Raw genomic sequence first — 24,142 nt, 5'->3', positions numbered from 1 at the left:
CCATTTTGTTACCCAGTCACCCAGTTTTGTGAGATCCCTTTGTAACTCTTCACAGTCTGCTTTGGACTTAAAGGTGATTTGAATTGAAATCTCAAGTTAGATTCTTGTTTGTTTATGGATTTCCAGAATATTCAATGTACAGAAGAATATACTTTATCAGCATCTGAAAGTATGCTGAGCTCCTCCAATTCAGGTAAAAGAAATGATCTCTGCTCCAAGAAAATAATTCCAAGCCAACTTCACACATGATGCAACAAGGGGTAACAGGACAGTAGGGTGAGAGATAAGAGAATGGAGAGGGGCACCATCAATAAGATTATGTTCTTACTGAACAAGGCTAATGACAGTATGATGAAAAAATATTTTTGAATGAAATAAAAAAGGAAGAATTAATAAGGAGAAGATTTAATTAGCACACTTCTTGGAGGCATTGTGCAAGAAGTGGGTCTTGGGAGGGATTTAAGAGTCTGCAAAGCCACTATCTTCTCCTATCTCAGGAAAGGTGTTTCATGCATAGAGAGTGGCATGGAAAAAAGGCCACAGGTGATTGTGGGTTGTTTCCTATTATAGGGAGATTGATGCTGCTGCAATCTATGCAGCAGGGATCAATTTAGCGGGTCTAGTGAAGACCTGCTAAATCGATGGCAGAGCGCTCTCCAGTCAAGCCCGGTACTCTGGCTCTATGAGAAGAGTAAGGGAAGTTGACCAGAGAGCATCTCCTGTTGACTCAGCACAGTGAAGATACTGGGGTAAGTCGACCTAAGCTACGTTAGTCACGTAGCTCGAGTTAGCGTAACTTAGGTCAGCTTACCCCTGTAGTGAAGACAAGCCCTGTGAAACAAGTAGAGAAATAGGGTATAAAGGATGGCAGTATCATTGACAATGCAGAGTTGGGCACAGGGTGAGATACCATATATATTCGATCATAAGCCGGTTCATTTATAAGCCAACCCCCGCAAGATGGATAAGTAAAAATGGAAATTTTTTATGACCCATTCAAAAGCCGACTCTATAATTCAGGGGTCGGCAAACTTTGGCTCCTGGGCCATCAGGATAAGCTGCTGGCGGGCCAAGATGGTTTGTTTACCTCGAGCGTCTGCAGGCACGGAGGTAAACCTAAGTAAACAAAGTGTCCCGGCATGCCAGCTGCTTACCCTGACGGGCTGGGACAGCAACTGGTGGGGAAATTTTTTGGCGGGGAGAAGCTGGGAGTCAGCGGACTAACCCCTGTGACCACCCCCCACATGACCCCACCCCTAGACCGGACCCCTACACTCTCCCCAATCCCCATCCTATTCCTTCCCACCTTATCTGGGGTGGGTCAGGGGAGGATGTCTCTGACCTGGCTGGAGCTGCTCCGCCAGGCTGGGCGGCGCGGCCGCAGCCTGCTCCGGCGGGCCGTGCCGGGTGGTGCGGCCGCAGCCTGCTCTGGTGGATGGAGCCAAGGGCAAGGTTGCTGCCTGCCAGCCCTGGAGCTGCAGCTGCTTCGGAGGCTGGGGGGAGAGCAGCGTGGCCAGAAGCAGAGAGACTCTGGCCCCACCTCTTCCCTTCTCTCTCTGCTGGCTGTGCTGCCTCTCCTTGCCCCCTCTGTTGGGGGGAGGGGCTGTGTTCCACCTCTCCCTCTCTATACCCGTTCATAAGCCGACCCCCTTCTCTGGTGCTTCCCTTTTTTACTAAAAAAATTTGGCTTATGAACGAGTAGATAAAGTAAACAAATATTGTTTCTTTTAGTCTTTGTGTAATGGATCCTGTCCTTAGGCATATTCAGTGCACGATTAAGAGTAATTCCTGAGAAAATGTTGAGTAAAGCAATACCTTTGCAGCATTGGGCATATTTTAGCCTCTCCTTGCAGCCTGTTCTTTCTGTCAAATGGGGTTAAAGAAGCCACTGAATAGCTGGCCTGATCCTCTGCTTACTGTCGCCTGTATTTGATGGCCAGAGAAGAGTTCAGGAAATTATCTCATGCAGAATTGGCTTGGAATTGAATTCATAATACGATTTGCAACTGAACTATACAGTGACTCATTTCATATGTACCTCACAGGTTTCTCTTAGCCAAAACATCCTGGGCCAAAATCTTCATCAAGAAAATTGTGTGTTATGCCTAATGGGGATAAAAAGGCACCTTGACTCCAAGCAGCACTGCTGTTGTCTCTTCAAGTCCGTTTTATAACATTCTTTCATTTTTACTCCCCCCCCCCCCCCCAATTATGATGATTTTTCTTTTGCCATTGCAAAATGGTCCTAAACGAAGAGTGTAACAGAGTTAGATAGGTTGGGCCGGATCCTGGCATTCTGGGCCTCTGAGGATTTGTTCTATGTGGGGGAATCATTAAGAAGTGTAGGGCTACCAGAGACTTTTTTTACCACCATGTCTTTAGGCTTCCTGCAAGTGGATTTAGACAACATGGTTTAAAAAGCAAACAAACCAAAACCCACTGCTTGTCTCAGTAATGCTCCCACTGTATACATTTTTTTTTTTTTTAAGCTCAGGTTAGAAACATTCCATACACAGAATTCCCACTGACTTCAATGGGAGCTCTGAGCTTGGAATACTCTACCAGATTAAACTCTAAAGCCTCTGAAAATTGGAATTTTATAATTGAAATAGCTGAATAGCCATTATAGCGATCTTTTATATATATATATATATATATATATATATATAATTAGATTTTAAAAAGTGTCTCTCTTAAGAGCTTATGTTAAAAGCCGTCTCCTTGTTCATCCCCTGTTGATAACAGGTTAACCAGTCTTTCAAATGTGTGTGGTATTTAGTAGGCTGGGCATTATGAGTTCAAGATAATTCCAGGCTAACTATGAACCTTTTGTTATTCAATAGATCCTTCAGATTCAAATGAAAACCCTACACAGTTCATATCCTCCAGTTCAAATCTGCAGGTGGCTGATATTTTCCTTAATTGCATTAGAAATTTAGTTTTAATAACACTTTATGTTATATTATCTTTTTTTATTATCTAATATCAAAATAATGGATATTCAGAATCTACAACACTATCTTAATTTTCTCCACTGTGACTGGGTATATGCATTTAAAAAAAAAAATCCTAAGTAACTAATTATTTCAAACTAATACAAAAATATGCACAAACACTAAACAAATTAAACAAAACCTACATCATTCATTGCTTCTGACAAAATAAAGTCTATCCATCTGGTAAGGATACAGAAGGATTTTCAGAGGCTTAAAACTGATGTTCCAGCTAGTAGCAAGTCTTATTATACACTTCTGCCTGTGTGACCACAAAATATCAAAATATTGAAAAATGAATTACAGTAAAATCATTAAGACAACTTTGGCTTTGTTTAGTAAGCATAAATAAATTAAGCATCAACTAAACTGTTTTTTGTTTAGCGAAGTAAGCTACAGTATAATGAACTGGAGTGGAAAAAAAGCTTGTCAGATCACTTTTAAATTGGCTAGTTACAGTCTAAACATTAAATAAATGTATATAATTGTTTCCTATAATACCAAATTTGCAAACACTATTTGTAAGCTCAAAAATGTGTCTTTTTTTTTTTCCAACAGAAGTTGGTCCAATAAAAGATATTACTTCACCCAGCTTGTCTTTCTATTATCCTGGGACCAACAAGGCTACAACTATTTCTGAGAAACTTTACTCCATTGTGATTAATTGCTTTGTTCTTCTGGATATATACTGAAGTACTGTATAAACATGATTAATTTCATAGTGCATTTCTCTCTAAAAGGCTATTTCGCTTTATACACAAAATCTCTGGCTTTATTTTAATAAGCAAGGAAAGAAGTAAATTTCTGTTTTAAACAGTCAATACACAGCAATAGAATTAAATGTGAGAGTCCAGCATCACAACAGGGATACTATAACAGAGCCCCTATAGTTCCATACTGCTACAACCTACTATATCAAAGACCTTTTAAAATATTTTAATTACTTAAACTTTGTATTAATTTGTATAAATATTTAAAAAAAAACTAAACAAATAAAAGTTCTATTAGAAATGTAATTGATTCAGTATCATGAGAATAATGGCACAGGTTTCCCACAAGTTAAAATATTGTCCTAGTAAGCAGTAAAGTCACAAGAATTCTTTTTAGTTTTATTTATTCATTTGTTTTAACAAAACTGAAGTCTTAAAAATATTATCCTTGCTGATCAAAGGAAAAATATTCTGAACTCCTTCCAGTCCTCCACACACGCAGCATACATGTGAGTGCTGTACTATCTTGAGCTTGGAAATGGTTAAAATCTTAGCAATGTTAAATAGAGATTGTTTCCTTTTTTAAAGAAAAGTTTCAAAAATGTACTTCATTATTTTAATTGCTGCACATCCTACAGTTCCATAATCCAGAGTGACTTTGTGTTTTGTTTTTTAGAAATACCACAAAATATTTTTTTAATTTGTCATATATATTAAAAGGTCAGATTTGCTTTGATGTAGACCGCCAAAAGATAAATGGACAAGTGTCTACCATTTCCCGTTTAAAGAAAAAAGCTCAAAATCATCAACCAGACAAAATTGATAATCTTTGCTCTTTTTCACATCTCTACACACTCAAGTACCACAGAAAAATTTGTAGGCCTGATTCTCTACTGCTATGCACCTGGTATAGTCATTTACACCTATGCATAATAAGTCCATAATGTTTCCATTCCCACTTTACTTTACTTGCATTTAGAATTTTTGGGGCTCCAAGAACAATACTACCAAACTTGCTTGAACCCAGTTCTCTGCTGATGCATGCTTGCTGCATCTTTCATTTATAGTTTTAGCTTTGCTGCTGCTGTTACTGGTAAACACCCATTTGGAAGACATGGGGAACCGGTGTATATTTGAGTTCCGCCCACCACAGTTCAAGAAAGTGTCTTCCTGCCCATGCATGAGCCAGGAAGCACAGCTGTCCAGAAGCAAAACAGTGTAACTGACTATACGTTACGTTTATTTGTATACCTGTGATACACACACTGAAAAAAAAAGTGGGAATTTCTATACATGGAAGAGAGAGGTGTTGCTTATAGAGTGGGTACCAAATTTTTGGATATGAATGTCATTGTTTTTTTTTTAAGTCACTCTTTACTGTTGCTAGAAGCAACCCTGGGGATTGCCTGGGATTTATAAGGTTTCCAGACTGTACTGCTGTCAGCCAAAAATTCCTCTCCTAGGAGGAGCAATGGCTGACAACTTCAGGTTCTAACTTGCAGAATTTTCATTTTGTTTCTCCCCCTCCCACAGGTTTTTCTTTGGAGGGAGCAGTCAGCTGTAAGTGTTTTCTAGATGCATATTGTTTTATCATTGGAATGTCATGACCAAATGATTTCTGTTGTGGTAAATGTTCAGTAGTATTAGTTCAGACAAATATTGCTTCTGAGGAGACAGTTCATTGGAAGGCACATGCCAGCCGTGCTGCCAGTTACTGCCCACAGGGAATGAACCACTGTTTTGGAGAAGGGAATAATTCACTGCTTAGTAACTCTTCTCAAACATCTGCTAAGGCGGAACCCATTGTTACCCACAGCTATCCATACAGTCATGCCTGAACAGGAAGAGAGTGAATTGCAATAGATCTTCATCTACTGTCAGCTTAATTTATGATCTTGTGCCTATGTTGAATCAATTCTGAGACATTCCATCAGGAGAGAGTATGGTGTGATGTCAGTGACCAGATGATACATAGGAAACTAATGTGCAGGAAAGTAGATTATTTTAATTTACCATCTCTGTGGGACTTGGTAGCAGAGAAGCTACAACAATTCTGTCCACCCGATTCTCTATAGAGTAATATCTTTTCTTTTTTTCCTTCTTATGGCACTTATTTTTTTTAAAGACTTTACCAGCAGCATTTTTTCCTGGATTTTTTAAGTCTGTTTTGTGCTTCATTGAGAGAGGGAGGGGGTATTGTGAGTCAGCAGTTTTGATTCTCGAATAAAGGCATTTGAGGATAGCTGGATGTGTGATATAAAGTCACAGCAGAGCAGAGGTTCATTTGATTCAGTGGCTGAGTCAGCAAGAGCAAGTTGCATAGTTTGTCATAACTATAGACAGACTTGTGAACTTTATATCAAAGGGTTGATTTAATCCCAACAAGCTTTTTGGGGGAGTTTTTTTATTTTTTGTTTTGTTAATTTTATTTCTCTCCTCTGCTCCTGCTCCATTAAGCTGGCTCCACGTTGTGACAAAGTTCCTGGTATGTGTGTGTTGCTTCCTTGTCTCCCCATATCTAAGGAATGTGTATGAGATTGTGAGTCATGAATGTCTTACTTCTAATCCTGGCTCTGCCCCAGACTTTGTAGCCTTAAGCAACTCCATTCCATCCATTGTGCCTGCCGTCCTCATCTCTGCTATGAAAATAATATTTACCTACCTGTCGGGAGTTGTTCAAAATGTTTTACAAATCAATTCATCTTCACATGTAAAAGTGCTGTATCATCTAAATATTATTTGTATGTAAAATATATAGTAACCCAACAGAAGGGCTATTGTGTGTATTAATTGTAACTGGTAAGTTGACCACCCATCAACTGGTTACACTAGTGATTCTCAACCTATTTACCATTATGGGCTGCTGCATATGCAGCTCTCTGTGTTATGTGAGCCTCATCCACAGAATATTTATACTATCTGTATGGCCCTGAGAATGTCACATGGGCTGCAGCTGTGTGCTAATTGGGCCACAAGTGGCCCCCGGACTGTGGGTTGAGAACCACAGGCTTACACAATTGTGTTTGCAGTAGCTGGGTGGCGCAGCTTTATAATGTATAAATATATCCACTAAGACTGGGTAGAAGCCATTGGGATACTTTTACATGAGGGATCTGAACATGCGTATCTGGAGAAGAAATGCTAATGCACTAAATCTAGTGATATATGTATGAAGGCCCATTCTGCTTTGAAATGAAAATATAATTCTGCATCACAGAAATAGATTATTGAATACAAAACTGTTTAGGCTCTAAACAAAGGGAAAGAGAGATCAGCTGTTCAGTGAAGGTTATTTAGTTGCTAAAGGATTGGACTGTTACCAGAGTACAGAAGGCTTTATATGTTGTTTGTTGTTAAGGATTAAACTAAATCTTTGGAAAATGGATAAAGTAGCTTGAAAAAATCCCTTGTTTGATTTTTTTTTATTTTTTTTATGTATTTATTTTGTATAGTGTTTGCTTTTATGTGTATTGTTGGTAACTTGGAGACTGGGGAAAAAATCAATGATTTTTTTTAAATTGGAATTTACCTTGATTACAGGTAGGCATTATTTTTATTTTATTAATGACTAACATCATGTGAAGTTAAATTTTGCTTGTTTTTCAAGACAATTTAACCAGATTTAAAGCACCCTCAAACTTTAGGGAAATTCAGACCCAGATCTGGATCTCACCTCCATTATAAACTAAATGGTGGATTTTTCTGGTCATGTCAACTGTAAGTTAATATTTACTATTAGTACATCATGTTGTATTGTATACCATGGAAACATTGGACTGTTCTTAGTCACTCTTCACAGCTTTCTGGATATAGTACTTGCTGTAAAAAGTTTGAAAACCTGTAGCTCCCTTGTATTCCATCCTAATGAAAAGTCCCACAGAATGACTGGCAAACCGTAACATGTATTTTTACTGATGAGGGGCAGTCTGTGTATCCAGAAGAATTTCCAAAGAACCCTTTAAACCTATTCAAGGGACACAGGCTGAATGCTTTAAAAAGCATTCCTTACGTGTTTTGGTAATCACTCTGTATTAGAACTGAAATAATTTTGAAAATCTAACATTTGCTTTCTCTGAATGTTTGTCTACGTCATTCAGATCATGTGACTGGCATGCAGAAGTTCTAATTAGATAGATCCACATGTGTTATGGATGCAGAAATTGTTTGTGACATGCAGTTTCTGTCAACTGATTTATATTAGATAGTTACTTGTCAGAAACTGGACCAGAATACATTAAAGATATATATTTTTTTTATATAAAAGTTGATTCCAATTGCAACTGAGTAGGAATGAGTGCCACACCGAAGACATGTCTACATGGAAACACACAGGAAAGTAAAAGTGAATCAACTGAAAATGTGAAGTCAGTGCACATAAATTTAAAAATTAGTTTAACCCTAGTTTGCTGTAACTTTGAACTAAGGACATAAATGCCTGTCTAAAGTACATTGAGAGCATCCCCTTGGGGGTTTAATGCATGTACATTGACTTCACACCTTTGATTTGCCTTAACTTTCTTGAGTGTCCCTCTGTAGACAACCCTTCACAGTAGTGTACACCTTTGACAATAAGATCATTAGTTTAATTCAAGAAGAGGCTGCAACAACAATAGTTTCCATATACTCTGCACCTTGGGATCAAATTATTTTTCTTCTTGGTATGGTTTTCCAAAGGTGAGACATGGGTAACTGTCACCACTCAAACAAAATCTGTATGAAAGCTGAAGCAAGATTTTTTTTTTTTTTTTTTAATGGGAAATGTGTAGCTAGCTTGAAGTAGTAACTTTATGGCTTAGCCTATGCTTAAAAGTGAGGTCAACATAACTGTGTCAGTCAAGGGTGTGAAAAATACACACCCCAGAGGGCCACATCTATGCCAACCTAACCGTGGTGTGGATACAGCTATGCTTATGGGAGAATGCTTCCACCAGTGTAGCTACTGTCTCTCAGGAGGTGGTCATACAATGACAAAAAACCCCTTTGTCAGAGTAGACTTTGTCTACGGTGATCTCGCTATGCCAATAGAGTCTCCATAGTGTAGACATACCCTCTATAACAAATCAAACCTTATCTGTTGTCTAAAACATTTGAAACAGTTGTGAATTGTGTGTGAGCTGCCCACAACTGAGTCATTTAACTAAAATTCCAGTCTTAGTTGAGTAAGACCACATCTTGATGATCATATACAATGATAAAATGATTTAGCTAATGCCTTTGGTGCTGAATACTCCATGATTAGCAGCATGTTCAGAACATTCCTCTTCTCTAGACATGTTTTAATTAAATTTCTAAATTTACCCTTTATAAACCTCAGTTGGTAAGAGAGGCTAATTGAAACCAGTATTTCGCACCACTGTTTAAGTAAGACTGTTGAGATATTTCAGAGAGTCTGGAAAACATGCCATCCTGAGCTCTTGTATGCAGTGTAGTTGTAGCCCTGACAGTCCCAGGATATTAGAGAGACAAGGCGGGTGAGGTAATATCTTTTATTGGACCAACTTCTGTTGGTGAGCGAGAGAAGCTTTTGAGCCACACAGAGCTCAAAGTAGGTACTGAAGAAGAACTCTGTGTGGCTTGAAAGCTTCTCTCTCTCACCAACAGAAGTTGGTCCAATAAAAGATGTCACCTCACCCCTTTGTCATTCTGAGCTCTTGACAGTTTTTTCCACTGACCAGCTTTTTTGCACTTTGTAGTCTGCTAGCAGAAAACCACAGGGCCTGATTTTCAGAGGTGCTGAATACCCATAATTCCCATCTACTTCAACTGGAGTGATGGATGCTGAAAACACCTGCAAATCAGACAATTGGATTTTCTGTGCCACTAAGCACTACACTCTTACACTCCTGCTCTTTCCTCATAGAAAGACAGGAGAGTTTACTGTAACTTGAAATCTAGGACAACTGTATTTTAAATTCTGTGACATGCCTGTTTGCCCAAGAGCTATCCCCATCATTACCATCTCGATCTGTATCTCCTGTTCTTATATAGAGAATATATATACAGAGACTAATAGTACAGTGGAAAAACAGGACCTCTGTAAGCACAAATAGATGGTTGGTGCTTACAGCCTGCTACTGTAATTTCTGAGAGATGTTTACTTTCTACTGCAGTACTGTTTCTTTTAATCCATTATGTAGGTGTATGCTTCTGTCTACAAGCAAGACCTAAATTGTCTGTTTCACGATTCCTGTTGATTATGATGGGAGAGAATGAATTTCCTTTGTCAGTTATTTCTGAGTTCTTACTGAGTTTTCAGCATCTTTTGTTGTTGTCGTTGTTTTAACCTCTGATTGAAACCCTTGTTTATAGCAAACTTGAGTCTGGTGGTAAGGCCTTCTGTGGAGGTCTTGTTAATCGGGCAGAAGCAACTAATAAAATTGTCTGTTTTTGCACCAATCTCAATCCCCGAGGCTTTCCTATGATCTGCTCCAGTGTCTGTTTTTGTTTCAGTTCAGTTCATACATGTTACTGAGACTGCCTGCTTGAAAAGCATATGTTTCAGGTTTTCTGTGACATCAGGAACGCTGTGGCAAAGGAGAAAGAACCAAGAGAAGGATTCTTGGTTTTTCAGTCCAATCTATAAACTTCTTTTGCAGATTTATTTTGTGCCGTTGGTTGCAGAGCCCTTACTCTGCAGGATTTGTGCCAGAGCCCTTCAACTCATCTGGCCACCTCTTTACCTTCCTCGTCTGAAGTTTGTTTTCCAGCTTTTGAAGGTTGAGGACATGGATTGTCAGTCTGGAGAGAGAATATTATACAAAACAAAGTGTGCTTGGCTATATTTTCTTTTATCATTGAAGGTCTGGTTTTTAAGTAGAACTGTTTCCATTTTGGTCCTCATTGATGTTTGTGTCCTGATGATACTAAACCTGAAAATTGTATCTTAATCCATCCCAGAAATGAGGTGATGGCTAACCTGCAGGCAACTCCTGACACTAACCTTTTTTATTTATGGGCTATTCAAGGGCATGTGGGAAATTGAGCAGTTTCTCTGATGACTGACTGCAGTGGCAGCCTCTATATTATGGGCTGATCCTCAGTGGTTAAAATCAGTGTGAGTAGCTCCACTGATTTCAATGGAGCATCTGTTACAAGTTATCTTTAAGAAGGCTTATGTTTCCACTTGGAAGAAGCAGGAGGAAAATAGTCTGAATCTCTTCTTTTCTTGGCAATATATGATGACTTCCTCAAGATCCTAACATACTTCTGGCTTCTTGTCTAATCTTAGTCTGCATTGCTTCTTGGGTAGGTGGCAATGGGAGAGTGTAGGAGGAAGATCTGAACCAGGCATTAAAGACTACTACTGAGTGGATACATTCTTCTCGCATTCTTCCTAGCTGCTGGACAGGTGTTCAGTAATTTGGCATATGCTGAACTACTGTTTTGGGGGAAGCTGTTAAAATAAATACATATTTATGCTGTGGTAGAATTTCTAGAAATGACTCCTCTAGTTCATCCTCATCAACCCTCAAGGCCTCAGAGAAATTCAGACCAAAGGAAAATGTAACATCTTCTATCATCTTGGGCACGTCACACCATCATCTTTGCCTCAGTTTCTCCATAGGTAGAGTGGAATAATGATACTTGCCTTCTGTTCTATAGTTCATTGAGTTATGTGGATCTGATGTGGTATAGTAGATCTTATTATTGTTTATTTTTTCAGAGGATAGGATCCTAAAGGTCAGAACATGATTTAGCCTTTATAGAATGTAGTGAGAAAAGGAATTGTGCCATTTAATTGGTTGCTATCAATTACCATATCTTCACTGGATGTAGGATAGAACTTGATGAATTTTCTACTCTGTCCCCCCAAAAAGCATTCTTTTAAGCTTTGCTGTGCTCTTTGTATGAAAGAATGGAGCAACCAGATGCATAGGAAGGAACGGGTTGTGTCCAGGCATGTGATAAGTTTGCAGTCCTGTCTGTTTTTGCAACAGAAATACTGCACAATAGTTTTTGCAAAGTGATAGAGGAGTTTTGTTTCAGTGGAACTACTCATGGAGTAAAATACTACTCTGTGTTAGTCAAGGTAAGAGAATCTGGACCTTAGACCGCTATTCAAGAAAGACGTGAAGCACAAGCTAGTCACATTCAATCAACACCTAACATAGAAGTCAGTGAGACAGAAGCACATACTGCAGGGCTTTGCTGAATTGGGGCTTATATATGCCAACACATATGAAGAAACTCCTATTTGGATTTTTTTCTTTTATCTCTATTAAATAGACGGATGTTAAAAGTTAATGCATTGGTGCCAAACACAGGTTGTCCAGTCATTGTGAGCATTAATTTTGAAATCAAATCTATTGTAAAAATGGAAAGTAGATTATATTGAAAATTGACAGAATGTACAGAAATTATTACTGTTTTTGTGGCAAAGAACAGTGTCCTTTGCACGTTTTGAATGAATTTACATATCTTGGATAAATCTTTGGGGACTGTGTTCTGGCTGTCATATTTCTTACGCAGCATTTGAGTTACACCACAAGTAAAGAGAGACTGTCGACACTAGAAGAAGCTTTTGTACTAGCATATGATATTGCTCTATGCTACCGATTTATTCCACAAACCATTTCTTCTGTGAGAAGAAAAATAAATGGGAAATTTCTCTTATCACCTAATTTCAGTACAGTCGTGCAGAATAGAAACCACTTTGTCTTTCAAAATGTATAAGATGTCCTCATGATCTTAGTTCAGAATTGTTTTTCAGTCACTGATTGCGGTGGTTCATGCAAATCATGTAGTGCACTGCCTACTTTCTTTTTAAAGTTGACAGGTGTGTAGGCGCTTGGAAAAGCGTTACTGGCTCTGTTCCAGAAAACAGCCCCCAGTAGATCTGAAGGATACTGTACCTTCTTGTGCAGTCACAGAATCACCTCTTTTTGAATAGATTGTAAAAATACACACACCTAAAATTAATAAAAATCAGCAACTCATAACAAATATTTGAAGTATTCAGGCCCAAAGATTTACAGATACTTTTTGAGGTAATAAGTTATTTTAAGAGTATTAACGTGGTATATTATTAATTATTCTGTCACAGATGTGAATCCAAAATGATCTTACCCTCTTTTAAAATGTAAATAGAAATATATTTGGTCTAATGGGGTTGGCATTATTGCTAGTGTGCTTTGAAAATGAAGAGTTCTTTTCTGCGTCTCTGGGGCTAGATTGTGACATTACCATCTAAGCACAGAGTAAGCGGCAGCAGTCTCCTTTCCATACTCTCAGCTGCTCCAAGGAGGGAGCATGCTGCTCCACGTTTCAAGGGACACTGTCTAGATTGATGGGCCTTAAAAGGGACCTAGCAACCTAGCTTAAGTGGTAGCATCTGGATGACATTTTGCCCCTTCAGGAGTCCATGGGTGAGATTATGTACTGCTCCTTTAGAAGGCCCAGCTCTGTCCCCAGAGACAAGTAGGTACTAAAGTGGATTTTAGCCAGCTGTTCACCCTTCAGATTCTGGACTGCTCAAGGGGCCCCTTGTCTAATTTAGTTGGCTCTTGGAGCCTAAGTTATGGTAGCTTTCTGGGCTTCCCTATGGGCAGCAGCACTGGTTAGATTCTCCACTGTTGGCATTCTGTTTCTGTTGACCCTGCCCCTGACACACTCCTTCTGATTCCAGCCATGCTCCTGGTATACCCTCTGTGCCGTGATTGTGAGAGTGACAGCCCTGGCCAGAACAGGGGCTTTTACCTGTTATAAAGGGGCCGGCGCAAGATTATGAACCTCTCCTCATGTATGGCAATATTATTGATTGATTGCTGGGAAGCTGATCTCTGCTGCTACTCACACAAAATCTGAAAAAGTAGCCCCAGTTTCATACTTTGCAAGAAAATCCTGCCTTTCAATTGGTCCACCTGCATATGCCTAAATTTAACTTAGACCTATGCACAGCACATTTGTTCTGGTTTGACTTTATTGCAGTGAATTGCTTAGAAATGCAAAAGCAGAATTGTGAAATTATTGCAGTTACAGAAATGTCCCTTGTGCAAGAGGCGGAGAATTAAGTCTGCCGTGTTGTCTGAGGGCAGGAGGGAAGAGGGAATGCAACATACCCCAAGAGATCTATGACTCGGCAGGATGGGAACAGAGCCAGCACCCAACTCTGTAAACCTAATACTTTGACACTGGTGCTGCATTTTCTTTAAAAAGACATACGTTCTGCTGCTTAGTTGTGTGTGTGGGGGGGGGGAGGGGTTGTTTCTCCCCTCTTCTCCCCCCCCCCCCATTGCCCCAGAAGGCATACTGTAGCCTTAGTCCCTCCAGCCTGACTCGTCAGGCATGGCACTTTCTAGTGAGGCTCTGGCTGAGTTAGCTGTGCACCTTATATATTGGTTACTACTAGCTAGCTGATAATGTATTTATTGTATGTTCTATCCAATGTAGAATTATAGGGTGCCTTTAACAAATGGAGAGACCTTACTACTGCTCTGTTTAGATGATCATGGCTGCAAAAGCTGGACTCGTTCACTACTGCAGTGTCTAATACAGGGGTAGGCAACCTATGGCACGCGTGCCAAAGATGGCACGCGAGTTGATTTTCAGTGGCACTCGCACTGCCCGGGTCCTGGCCACCGGTCCGTGGGGCTCTGCATTTTAATTTAATTTAATTTTAAAGGAAGCTTCTTAAACATTTTAAAAACCTTATTGACTTTACATACAACAATAGTTTAGTTATATATTATAGACTTCTAGAAAGAGACCTTCCAAAAACGTTAAAATGTATGACTGGCACGCGAAACCTTAAAGCAGAGTGAATAAATTAAGACTCGGCATACCACTTCTGAAAAGTTGCCAACCCCTGGTCTAATATCTGTGCTTGTGTTGGAAAGTGATAGAAATGAATGGAAATGGTACCACCTGTTGATTTAAAATAATACTTGGAATACTGGAACATTGGATGGGTTGATTATTTCTTACTTTGATGGAACTTTGGCAAAGGCATAGCTTTTGGACAGTGAAAAACTGACTCCAAGACCGCATACAGCAATGGTGATGAATTTTAATAGGTAGTTTGTCTTTGAATAAGAGTTTTATATAAAGATACAGTATCTACCAGAGTGTCTTCTGCACCCAGGCTTTTTCACGCTCAATTACTACCTCTTCCAGCTGATCAAGCTGCCTTAATGTTTCTCAGAGTGCATTAGTCTTGAAGATACTGGTTTATGAATTCCCCATAATCTTCCTCTGTTTATTTCGTAAAATTTCATATGCAAGGCCCTGGTACGACATATCTAAAGAAATTTGGGGATCTATAGGACTTTCTCCCTTCCTCTTGTTCCATATTCTTTACTCTACAACTTGGCTCTTACAGGGAATTTCACCTGGTAAGGACCAAAAGAATAGAGATTTCCCTCTGCTCTTTCCAGACTTGTGAGTTCCCTGGGTTAGTTCAGATTCCCCGCCTTTGAGAACTTAACTACCAATGTGTTGTTGCTAGAGATTTGTTTGTTGTGCAGATCGCCCCTTCCCTGACAAACTGTAATGTTGTTTTTTTTTTTTTTTTTTTAATCTGTGGCAATTGATAAGGATATTCCATATGAGCAATATGGCAGCTTTAAGATTTGCAAAGAGAAAATGCTGAATGAGTTGGAATTTTTCTCTTCCTCAAAAAGGATATTGAAATGTGGTCTGGCATCCTGTCTATATGAGTCTGGTTTCTTGGTCCTTCCAGTTGTATATTTCTACCACTGAGAGGCAATCTCTTGTTTCCTCTGACTGGCCTTCAAGAGGGTGCAATAGCGCCTTAAAGGGAAGCTTTGTAGCAAGCCTTTTGTTAGCAAATGTAACAGCCCCCCTCAAGACTACTTGCAAATAAAGACATGGATTTTGGCGCGCCCCCCTCCCAGTAGTCAACAGCATACAGACCAGATTTTCTAGAGTTATTATTATCCCCCATTCAGGCCAGACTTTCAGAAGACCTCAATCCCCATTTAGGCACCAAAATCGGTGGCCAGAGCTGAACATGGTGAGTGCTGAACACTCTGTTATTTAGGCATATGCTTTTCAAAAGTGCCTAAGTGACTTAGGAGCACAAGTCCATTGAATTTCAATGAGACTTGTCCTTCTAAGCAACTTGAGTGCTTTTAAAAATCCTGCCCTAGGTGCCTAAATAGGATCTGAGCTCTTTTGAAAGACAGGCCCCAATTTTGGTGTCTGAGCACTTGTACATCCGTCTTTGAGCTCTTTTGAAAATCTGGCCCTTTGCGTTAGACCCAGGACAATGTGTCTTCTGCATAGAAATCATGTTAGACAAAAATGGTTCTTTAGTTTAAAACACCTTAATGGACCATATGTTCTTGATCATCACAGGCCCTATTTAATGCAAAGAAAGAAATAGCTAAAAAGGACCCTGTGAAGGAGTTCAGTTTTAATTGGAGCATACTGAAGCTCTGGAAAGGTGCTCCAGTTAGCCATAGGGAGACATTTTAAAGGATGCACAATTTGGATGGGTGACACAAAGAATATCAAGTAAAAAGCAACAGAGGGTCCTGTGGCACCTTTAAGACTAACAGAAGTATTGGAGCATAAGCTTTTGACTTCTGTTAGTCTTAAAGGTGCCACAGGACTCTCTGTTGCTTTTTACAGATTCAGACTAACACGGCTACCCCTCTGATACAAAGAATATCAAGAATCTTTCCCTCTCTTCACCCTCCTGTAATTTTATAGCTTTCCTATAAAGCATATAGGGCTGTACTTCCAAAGTGTATTTATCTGTCTTTGCAAAAAGAATAAGAGTACTTGTGGCACCTTAGAGACTAACAAATTTATTAGAGCATAAGCTTTCGTGGGCTTCAGCTCACCATCCGAAGAAGTGGGCTGTAGCTCACAAAAGCTTATGCTCTAATAAATTTGTTAGTCTCTAAGGTGCCACAAGTACTCCTGTTCTTTTTGCGGATACAGACCAACACGGCTGCTACTCTGAAACCTGAAATTTATCTGTCTTTGTATCTCTTTATTAAACAATATGTTCAACATTGGTTAGGAAAGTGCATGGAATGTTTGTTTAGTTCTCCTTCAGTGACCAGGTAGGTGAGGTAATATCTTTTATTGGACCAACTTCTGTTGGTGAGAGAGACAAGCTTTCAAGCTACATAGAGTGCTTCTTCAGGTCTGGGAAAGGCACTCCGAGTGCCACAGCTAAATACAAGATCGAACAGATAGTTTAGCATAAGTAGTTAGCTCATATGCTAAGGGACCATTCAAGATGAAGTGGCCCATGACGAATGGACAATCTAGTCTCTTACTGGCGAGCTGTGAGTGTAGCACATGGCCATTTGATTAAACTATAACCTGCTGAAGACTTCAGCTGACATGGTACACTCTCTGACTTAGTAAATGGACATAAGGTGAGTGGGTCTGTCAGCATGTGCTCTTTGAAAACATGAGCTACTTATTCTCATCTGTCAGCAAACTTCCGGTGCAGGGTTTAGAATTTGCTTGCATCAATGCTCAAGAGTTTACTGTAACATAATAAAGGATACTTAACTCCTGTTAATCATTGCCTGCTCTTATTTTTATCATGTAATTATCATAGTAAGAAAAGAGACGGAGGACAGCTGGATTCCCCCAAATACATATTTTACTTCATCCGATGCGAAGTTATTTTTTCACTGGGCATATTTGAGAAAATTCTAATGACTAGTTTGCTTTTTGTCTTAGGGTTGGGAAGTTAGATGAGAAAAAGTACCCCTCTTTCTTTACAGTTCAGCTTTATGACAGTGTCTGTCTGCCGGATTCCTTTAGCTATTGAGCTTTTCTACATGGAAAAATGTTTTATTACAGCTATGTTGAAATAACTGTTCCATTATAGTGATGCTGGTGTAAGTCCCTGTGTGGACACTTGATTCTGGTATAACTACTCTGCTCCCAAATTATTCTGTTAATATCTGAATAAAATCACTCTGATCCCAGAATAAAGTGTCCATACAGGGACTTATAACCAGTATTACTATAGTGCAGAAAAATGATCAGAGTATAGTTTATACCAGGAAATTTTCCCACGTAGACTAGTTCATATGTAAAGTTAGCCTTACAAAATTACACTTGTCCAGAGTGAGTAGATTGTGCGTTTTTTATTAATAAGTGAGTAAAATATTATATTTCTACTCATCCGCTTGGTAAGGGTGAATGAGCTGATCTTGTGCCTGGGCTAGTAAATCTTCAGCATTATTGCAATGAGAATAGGCTTCAGTATTGGAGAAATAGACCTCAGGAATTCTCATACTCTGTATACAACTTGCTTAATAAAGTGATAATGCTTAGAAAAGAACTAAGTTAACCTTAATTGTGCCTTGTCTAACTCAACCGTTCAGACTTTTAACTGATCTAGGAGTAGGGTGGCGTACAAGCTCTGATAGTGATCATATTCAGGGAAAGGGCTGTTAATAATGTCTAGCTTTTTTTTTTTTAACCCTTTCATGTTCAGATAGTTGGATTAAGTTTTCTCACACATGGGCTCTTAATTGAACCTGCTTACCTTTCTTGATGCTAATTCCATGTCTGCTGTGGAAGCTCAAAGAGGGATAACTTCTAATTTTGGGTGCTCTCTTTGGCTCTGAAGGAGCAGTTTAGCGGAAGTGAAGTGAGGGAAATCACGTGCCTGATACTTTTACCATCCGTTCAGACTTATTGCTATATTAAGATAATTTGTCGCTGCTGTTCAGAGAATCTACCTTGCAGCAATTGAAGTGGTCTGTGTCTGGCTGAGAACTTAGAATGCATCTTCTCTTCCATCATGGTTTTGAAAGTGAATAGTATTTATAAAGTGATGCTTAGAAATGGTTTTTCTGGATATCATCCTTCACTTCTTTAAAATCATCCCTAGAGAAAGTGTTCCTGCTGCATTCTCTAAAGGGCTGTGAGCCAGCTCCTGAAATCCTTACTCTCACAGCACTAAGTTCATTGGGAATGTTGCCTGGGTAAGAGCTTCATGATTTGGCTGAGCAATAATTTGAAGGCTTGTCCCTAGATGTTTGCTGCAGCTGCAATTTATTATTGTTGTTGGATTCAGGAATCTGTGTATCTGCCTGGGTTCTTGTTCAGATGTACTGTTTCTTAGACATGACATACTTTTAAGACCTGGAGTTAAATTATGGTTTGTTGTCTTCATGTAGAAGTTGAACGTATTGGCTGCTGTCCCAAATTTAGCTGTCCTTTGAATTGTTTTATTTGGCTCTTCTTCTTTATTTTTTTACCAATATTAAATCAAGCTTTCTGCTTGGCATGTTATTGACTAGAAGAAGTAATGAACTTGAAACCTTTTTGACTGGTTATTATTGAATCAGTTTATTTTATCCCCGCAGTGGCTATTTTATGTATGTATTTTCTGTTTGTGCATGATTGGAATGGCTTAATTGCTTTATTCTATTGGCTATGCTTTATTTGCTCCTGTTCTCTGCCTGTGGTACACAACAATTTAGTTTCCGGAGGATTATAATACTTTAGTGTAATACTGGTTGTTGGGGGTTGATGTGTGAGTACTAGGTGGTCTTGGTGGCCTGTGACATACAGGAGGTCAGACGAGATGATCTGATGGTCCCTTGTGGCCTTAAACTCTCTGACTTTCTTTGTATCACAACACAAGTGAGAGGTTTTTGAATGGATTGTCAGATCTTTAATCACATGTAAAGATCAGTGTTTAAAACATTTAGACAAACTTTGCAGGAAGTTGCATATCACCTATTAAAAATCTGAACCCAAAAATAGTTTGTGTGGAGGTGGTGTAATATTAATCAAACCATTAACCAGTACTGCTGAGTCATTGAACCCACTAGGTGGATCAAGGAGTTCCACCAGGCATGAATTTGGTCCAGTGCCTCAAAGAGGAGGGGGATAGATATTATCTAGCTGCTTTTGTATTATTTTGTCTGTACTGAAACTATTTACATACACCAAGGACCTAGTTGTGTGACTCTTGCTAGTGTGCACGTAAGACGTGATCTGGCAAGATGATGCATGTAAGTGCAAGGATTCAGGGTCTTACTCCAGTAGTCTTTGATTTCAGTGGTGGTACTCCTCTTACCCCTGCAACATTGCTTAGTCCTGGTCTACATTTAAAAGTTAGATTGATCTGGCTTTGTCATTCAGAGCTGAAAATTTCATGCCCTGACTGCCGTAGTTAGATTGACCTAACCCCCAGTGTAAACATCGATAGGCCTGACTGTAGAGTTCTTTCAGTGACCTAAGTACCACCTCTCAAGGCTAGTCTATACTAGGCGGGGGTATCGATGTAAGATACGCAACTTCAGCTATGGGAACAGTGTAGCTGAAGTCGACGTATCTTATTTCGACTTATCTCCCGTCCTCACGGCGCGGGATCGACGGCTGCGGCTCCCCCGTCGACTCCGCTACCGCTGCTCGCCCTGGTGGAGTTCCGGAGTCGATGGGAGCGCATTCGGGGATCGATATATCGCGTCTAGACGAGATGCGATATATTGATCCCCGATAGATCGATCGCTACCCGCCGATCCGGCGGGTCGTCTGGACGTACCCTCAGAAAGGTGGATTAACTGTATTGATGCAAAAACCCCCTTCTGTTGATGTTGGAAGTGTCTATACAACGGTGCTGCAGTGCTATATCTGTGCCACTGTAACGGCTGTAGTGTAGACATACCCTTACTGAGCTCAGATAGCTTAATCAAATTATGCTCTCTTTGCTGCATAGGACAAATTTAGAGGCGCTGCAGAAGAAGCTGGAAGAGTTAGAATTGGATGAGCAGCAACGTAAACGTCTTGAAGCTTTCCTTACTCAGAAGCAAAAAGTTGGGGAACTGAAGGATGACGACTTCGAGAAAATCAGTGAACTGGGAGCAGGAAACGGCGGCGTGGTCTTCAAAGTATCTCACAAACCTTCTGGCCTCATTATGGCAAGAAAGGTGAGAACTTCCGTGGCAACAGGAGCTTTAATGATGCCTTTTCAAAGTTTAGTGCCCATCAAAAAGTGACATTGACACACAGAATATTACCAAAGACCAACTTCCAGGAGAAGTGGAAATGCCTTCTAAAAATAGCAAAGGTCAAATACTTCTTTAGCCTCCATTTCCCCTGTCTGCGAACATGGTATTATGTTCCACGTTGTAGCGATGAAAGGCCAATAATCCCCTCCCTTTTTTGTTAGCAGCTTCTCATATTTTGTAAAGTAGGAGGTATTTTATTTACTGCCAAAAATCTTCTCTCTCTCTCTGACGCAAAATCTAAATACACCGTAGAACCTCACTAATGACTAGGATATCCACAACTAATTACTAAATGTTTTGGATTAGCAAAGCGGCATATTCTGTCCCCTAAGCCAGGCTTGCGTACAGAGGCTTAATACATTTTACACTGTTGGGGTTGGAGGAGGGGGAAATTCTCCTCCTCATACCTCTCCCTCCACAGGCTGCTGAGGAGGAGTAGACCTACTCTTTGTCTGCTACTGCACCATCAGGGCTCCTTTGTTGTGGAGCAGGGGGAATGGCCGGTGGAACCACTGTCTCAGCCCCCCCTGCCTCCTTCACTGGAATGCAGGAAGAGCCCCTTGTCTGTGTACTAGGAATACCCTGCCACAGGGAGAGCTCTTTCTGGCGAAGTAAAAAATGTAACTTTATGCATTTGGCAAGTGCCACGTAATTATTTAATATTGCATAGCATGTACTAAATCATGATTATTAATCATGTTTATTAGAGTAGTGACTAAGGGCCATCCAAGTATAGGGTCCCATTGTCCTAGGTGCTGCACAAACAGAGCAGCAGACTGCCCTGGCCCTGAGTAGCTTGCACTCTCAATAGACCACACAGACAGGGGAAAGGGATAAATACACAAGTAGCGTGAACAGTGTGATGGTGGCAAGCATCATGTTAGTGCCACAACTTATTTATTGTTTGGGATTGTTTTAGTTAGGAGGGGATCAGCTAAATGGCAAGCGGAGGGGAGAATAGGGTAAGAGAGGCAGGTGTGGAATGAAACTGACTGAAGAGACCGTCTTGGCGGGTGGGACAAGGGGGAGCAAACAGCCAATCAACACAGGGCCGAGGCTATCTGAGAACTTTCTGCAGTTCTCACTGGAATATCCAAGGGTCCAGAGGTCCGTCCTTTGGCTACTTCTGGTTCTACTGGCCAGAGTCTCTGGCTGCCTGTTCTCTGCAGTTTTCCCCCAAGATCATATGGTGGTGTAGGTGGGGGAGTGGAGGCGAGGCATCACTTGGACCCTAGTGCCCCCTAGTGGAGGAGGAGGTCTCCCCTCTACAGTTCTGGGTCTAGGTGATGGTTGGGAGCAGGGGAGGGTATGGGTCCATGATGGTCCAGCTCCATTTCACCCCCTCTACCCAGTGCAGCAGTCTGTCAGTTTCTGTAAGAGGAGTAGATTGAAAACTTTCCATCAAAACTCTTTTTCATCTGAAAATTGGGATTTCAATTACAATTTTTTTCATGAGAAGCGTGCATTCTGTGGAGTTTTTTTTTTTTTTTTTTTTACTGAAAACCAAAAAAACGTCGATTTTGAAATGCTGCCCTGGTATCTCATGCGAACTGTAGTTCAGATGCATTATGCCCCCGTTCTCTGGCCTTGGCTACACTCGCGCCGCTGTACTCTCCAAGGGGAGTAGCTTGAAGCGCTGCAAGTGAGCGTGCAGCGCTGCAGGCTCTGATTACACTCGCGCTTTACAGAGCTGCACTCGCTGCGCTCGGGGGGGGGGGGGGGGGGGCGTTTTCACAGCCCTGAGTGCAGCAAGTTGCAGCGCTGTATAACGCCAGTGTAGCCAAGGCCTCTCTGTGCTGGGTTCCCTGGCCAGACTACATCTCTCATCAAGCACTGTGGTCAGGAACGTCTATTATGCCCTGCTTTGGCTCAGCAAGAGAGGAGGCCATCATAAATCACAGGAGATGTAATTCCGCTACGGAGCCTGGCCCATAGAGGGGAATGGGGCACAAGGCACCCAAATTATAACCCTTGTGAGGTACCATGGCAGAATTTCAAAATCAGAGTTTTCAGCTGAAAGTTTTTAGTTTAAATTTTTGGCTCAAAAGTCAAACGTTTCCACAGAAAATTTTCAAGAAAGTGACATTATTTTCATTTGCATCAAAATTTTCCACAAGGTAAAAAAACATTTTCCAATCAGTTCTCTTTAGTAACATACATCACTGTAATGTTCTGCTATCAAAGCTGTGGGAATCAAGGCGAGTTGGCCCTTTTTCAGGGTGAGACTTTTGAAATTCAGAGATCAGGGAGTCTCTTGCACAGAACCAATTTACTTGATTTTTTTTTCCACCCATTTTATAAAACTTTTAGAGGGAATTTTAGCCTAGTTTGTGTCATTTAACACTTATCACTTATAGGCTATTCAATCAATTATCTTTGCTTAATTGCTTTCCTTCAATGTGCCCAGTACCATTTTGTTTTCCATAAAGTAGTCTCTGAATCTGTACTCTTTCTGAAAGAAATAAAAATCCCTTATTTTGTATTAGGCAAAACATCATCTAGCTAAGCAGTGTAATTTTATAGCTTCTCTTTAGATATATATTCATATTGATGAATTTTTTTTTTTTTTAAATGCCCAAGGTGTGACTGAATTTTGTTCTTCGCTGAATGTATTTGGGACATGGCTTGCAAGCAACTGCAGAAAGGCATCTGCCCAGATGTTTGCAAAGCAATTAGGCATTGTGACATATTTTGCTATGTAACTTCATTCATGGATTTTCCTCGGTATACATGGTCTAAATAACTGAAATAGATCCATTAACAGTAAATAGATAGAAGAGGAAAAAAAATGCATTGGAACAAAATGTTCCCACTGAAGAACTTCTTGAAAAGATAAGATAAAAATCCCACTCTTGGTAATATAAGTACTATACATCAGGTATTCTTTTATGCTATAATTAATGTCTCTCAAGAACTGTGATTGTCTTAGAGCAAAGAGTAACATGTTGCATTTTAACAATTATAGTCGATTATCTTACTTGCCTATCATAATTAGAATTTAAATGTTTATCAAAAGAGCAATTTTCTTGCTACCACTGCAGGTTGGGAAGATTATCTTGCATTTTTGTTTTAATATGGTTGTTTTCTTTTGTATTTTGGGTGTCTTTAAATTGAGGAAGAAAATGTCTTTACACAGTACTCTCATCTGCAATATTGGGGGCTTACTTGTGTAGTTCTAGAATATCAGAAATGTCCTCCACTTGAAAAATAAATAAATAAAAATCCACACCTTTGGTGCACTCACTGTATAATTAGACTTTTTTATATCTTAGTTGAGGTCTACTGGACGTTGTGTTATTTATATTAAATATAAAATATTAGTTTAAAAAAAAAAGCATTGTTTAGAATGTTTGTTTTAGTTGAAATAGACCATTCCCTAGTGGCCACACACATGCACAGAAAAGTTGCATATTGCAAATTGCATCCTTTTGTTAGTTTCACCAGAAAAGCAAGCTATTAACTGGACACGGAGACTGAG

The 24,142-nt window shown here is 39.9% G+C and overlaps 1 protein-coding gene across 2 annotated transcripts in view; it reads left to right on the top strand.

The window, feature by feature from the left end:
* Positions 1–24,142, top strand: part of MAP2K1 (mitogen-activated protein kinase kinase 1) — a 62,872-nt gene that overhangs the window by 7,050 nt on the left and 31,680 nt on the right. Inside the window, exons 2-3 of one of the 2 annotated variants that reach the window (XM_054042546.1) lie at positions 5,237–5,263; positions 20,373–20,583. In XM_054042546.1, the coding sequence (XP_053898521.1) occupies positions 5,237–5,263; positions 20,373–20,583 (238 nt within the window). The remainder of the gene's footprint in view (positions 1–5,236; positions 5,264–20,372; positions 20,584–24,142) is intronic. The other variant, XM_054042547.1, reaches the window with a different exon arrangement.

Source organism: Malaclemys terrapin, chromosome 10 (genome assembly GCF_027887155.1).
Source record: "Malaclemys terrapin pileata isolate rMalTer1 chromosome 10, rMalTer1.hap1, whole genome shotgun sequence".
Lineage (NCBI taxonomy): Eukaryota > Metazoa > Chordata > Testudines > Emydidae > Malaclemys > Malaclemys terrapin.
The sequence above is the reverse complement of the archived record's forward strand: the minus strand, read 5'-3'. Positions and strand labels throughout refer to the sequence as shown.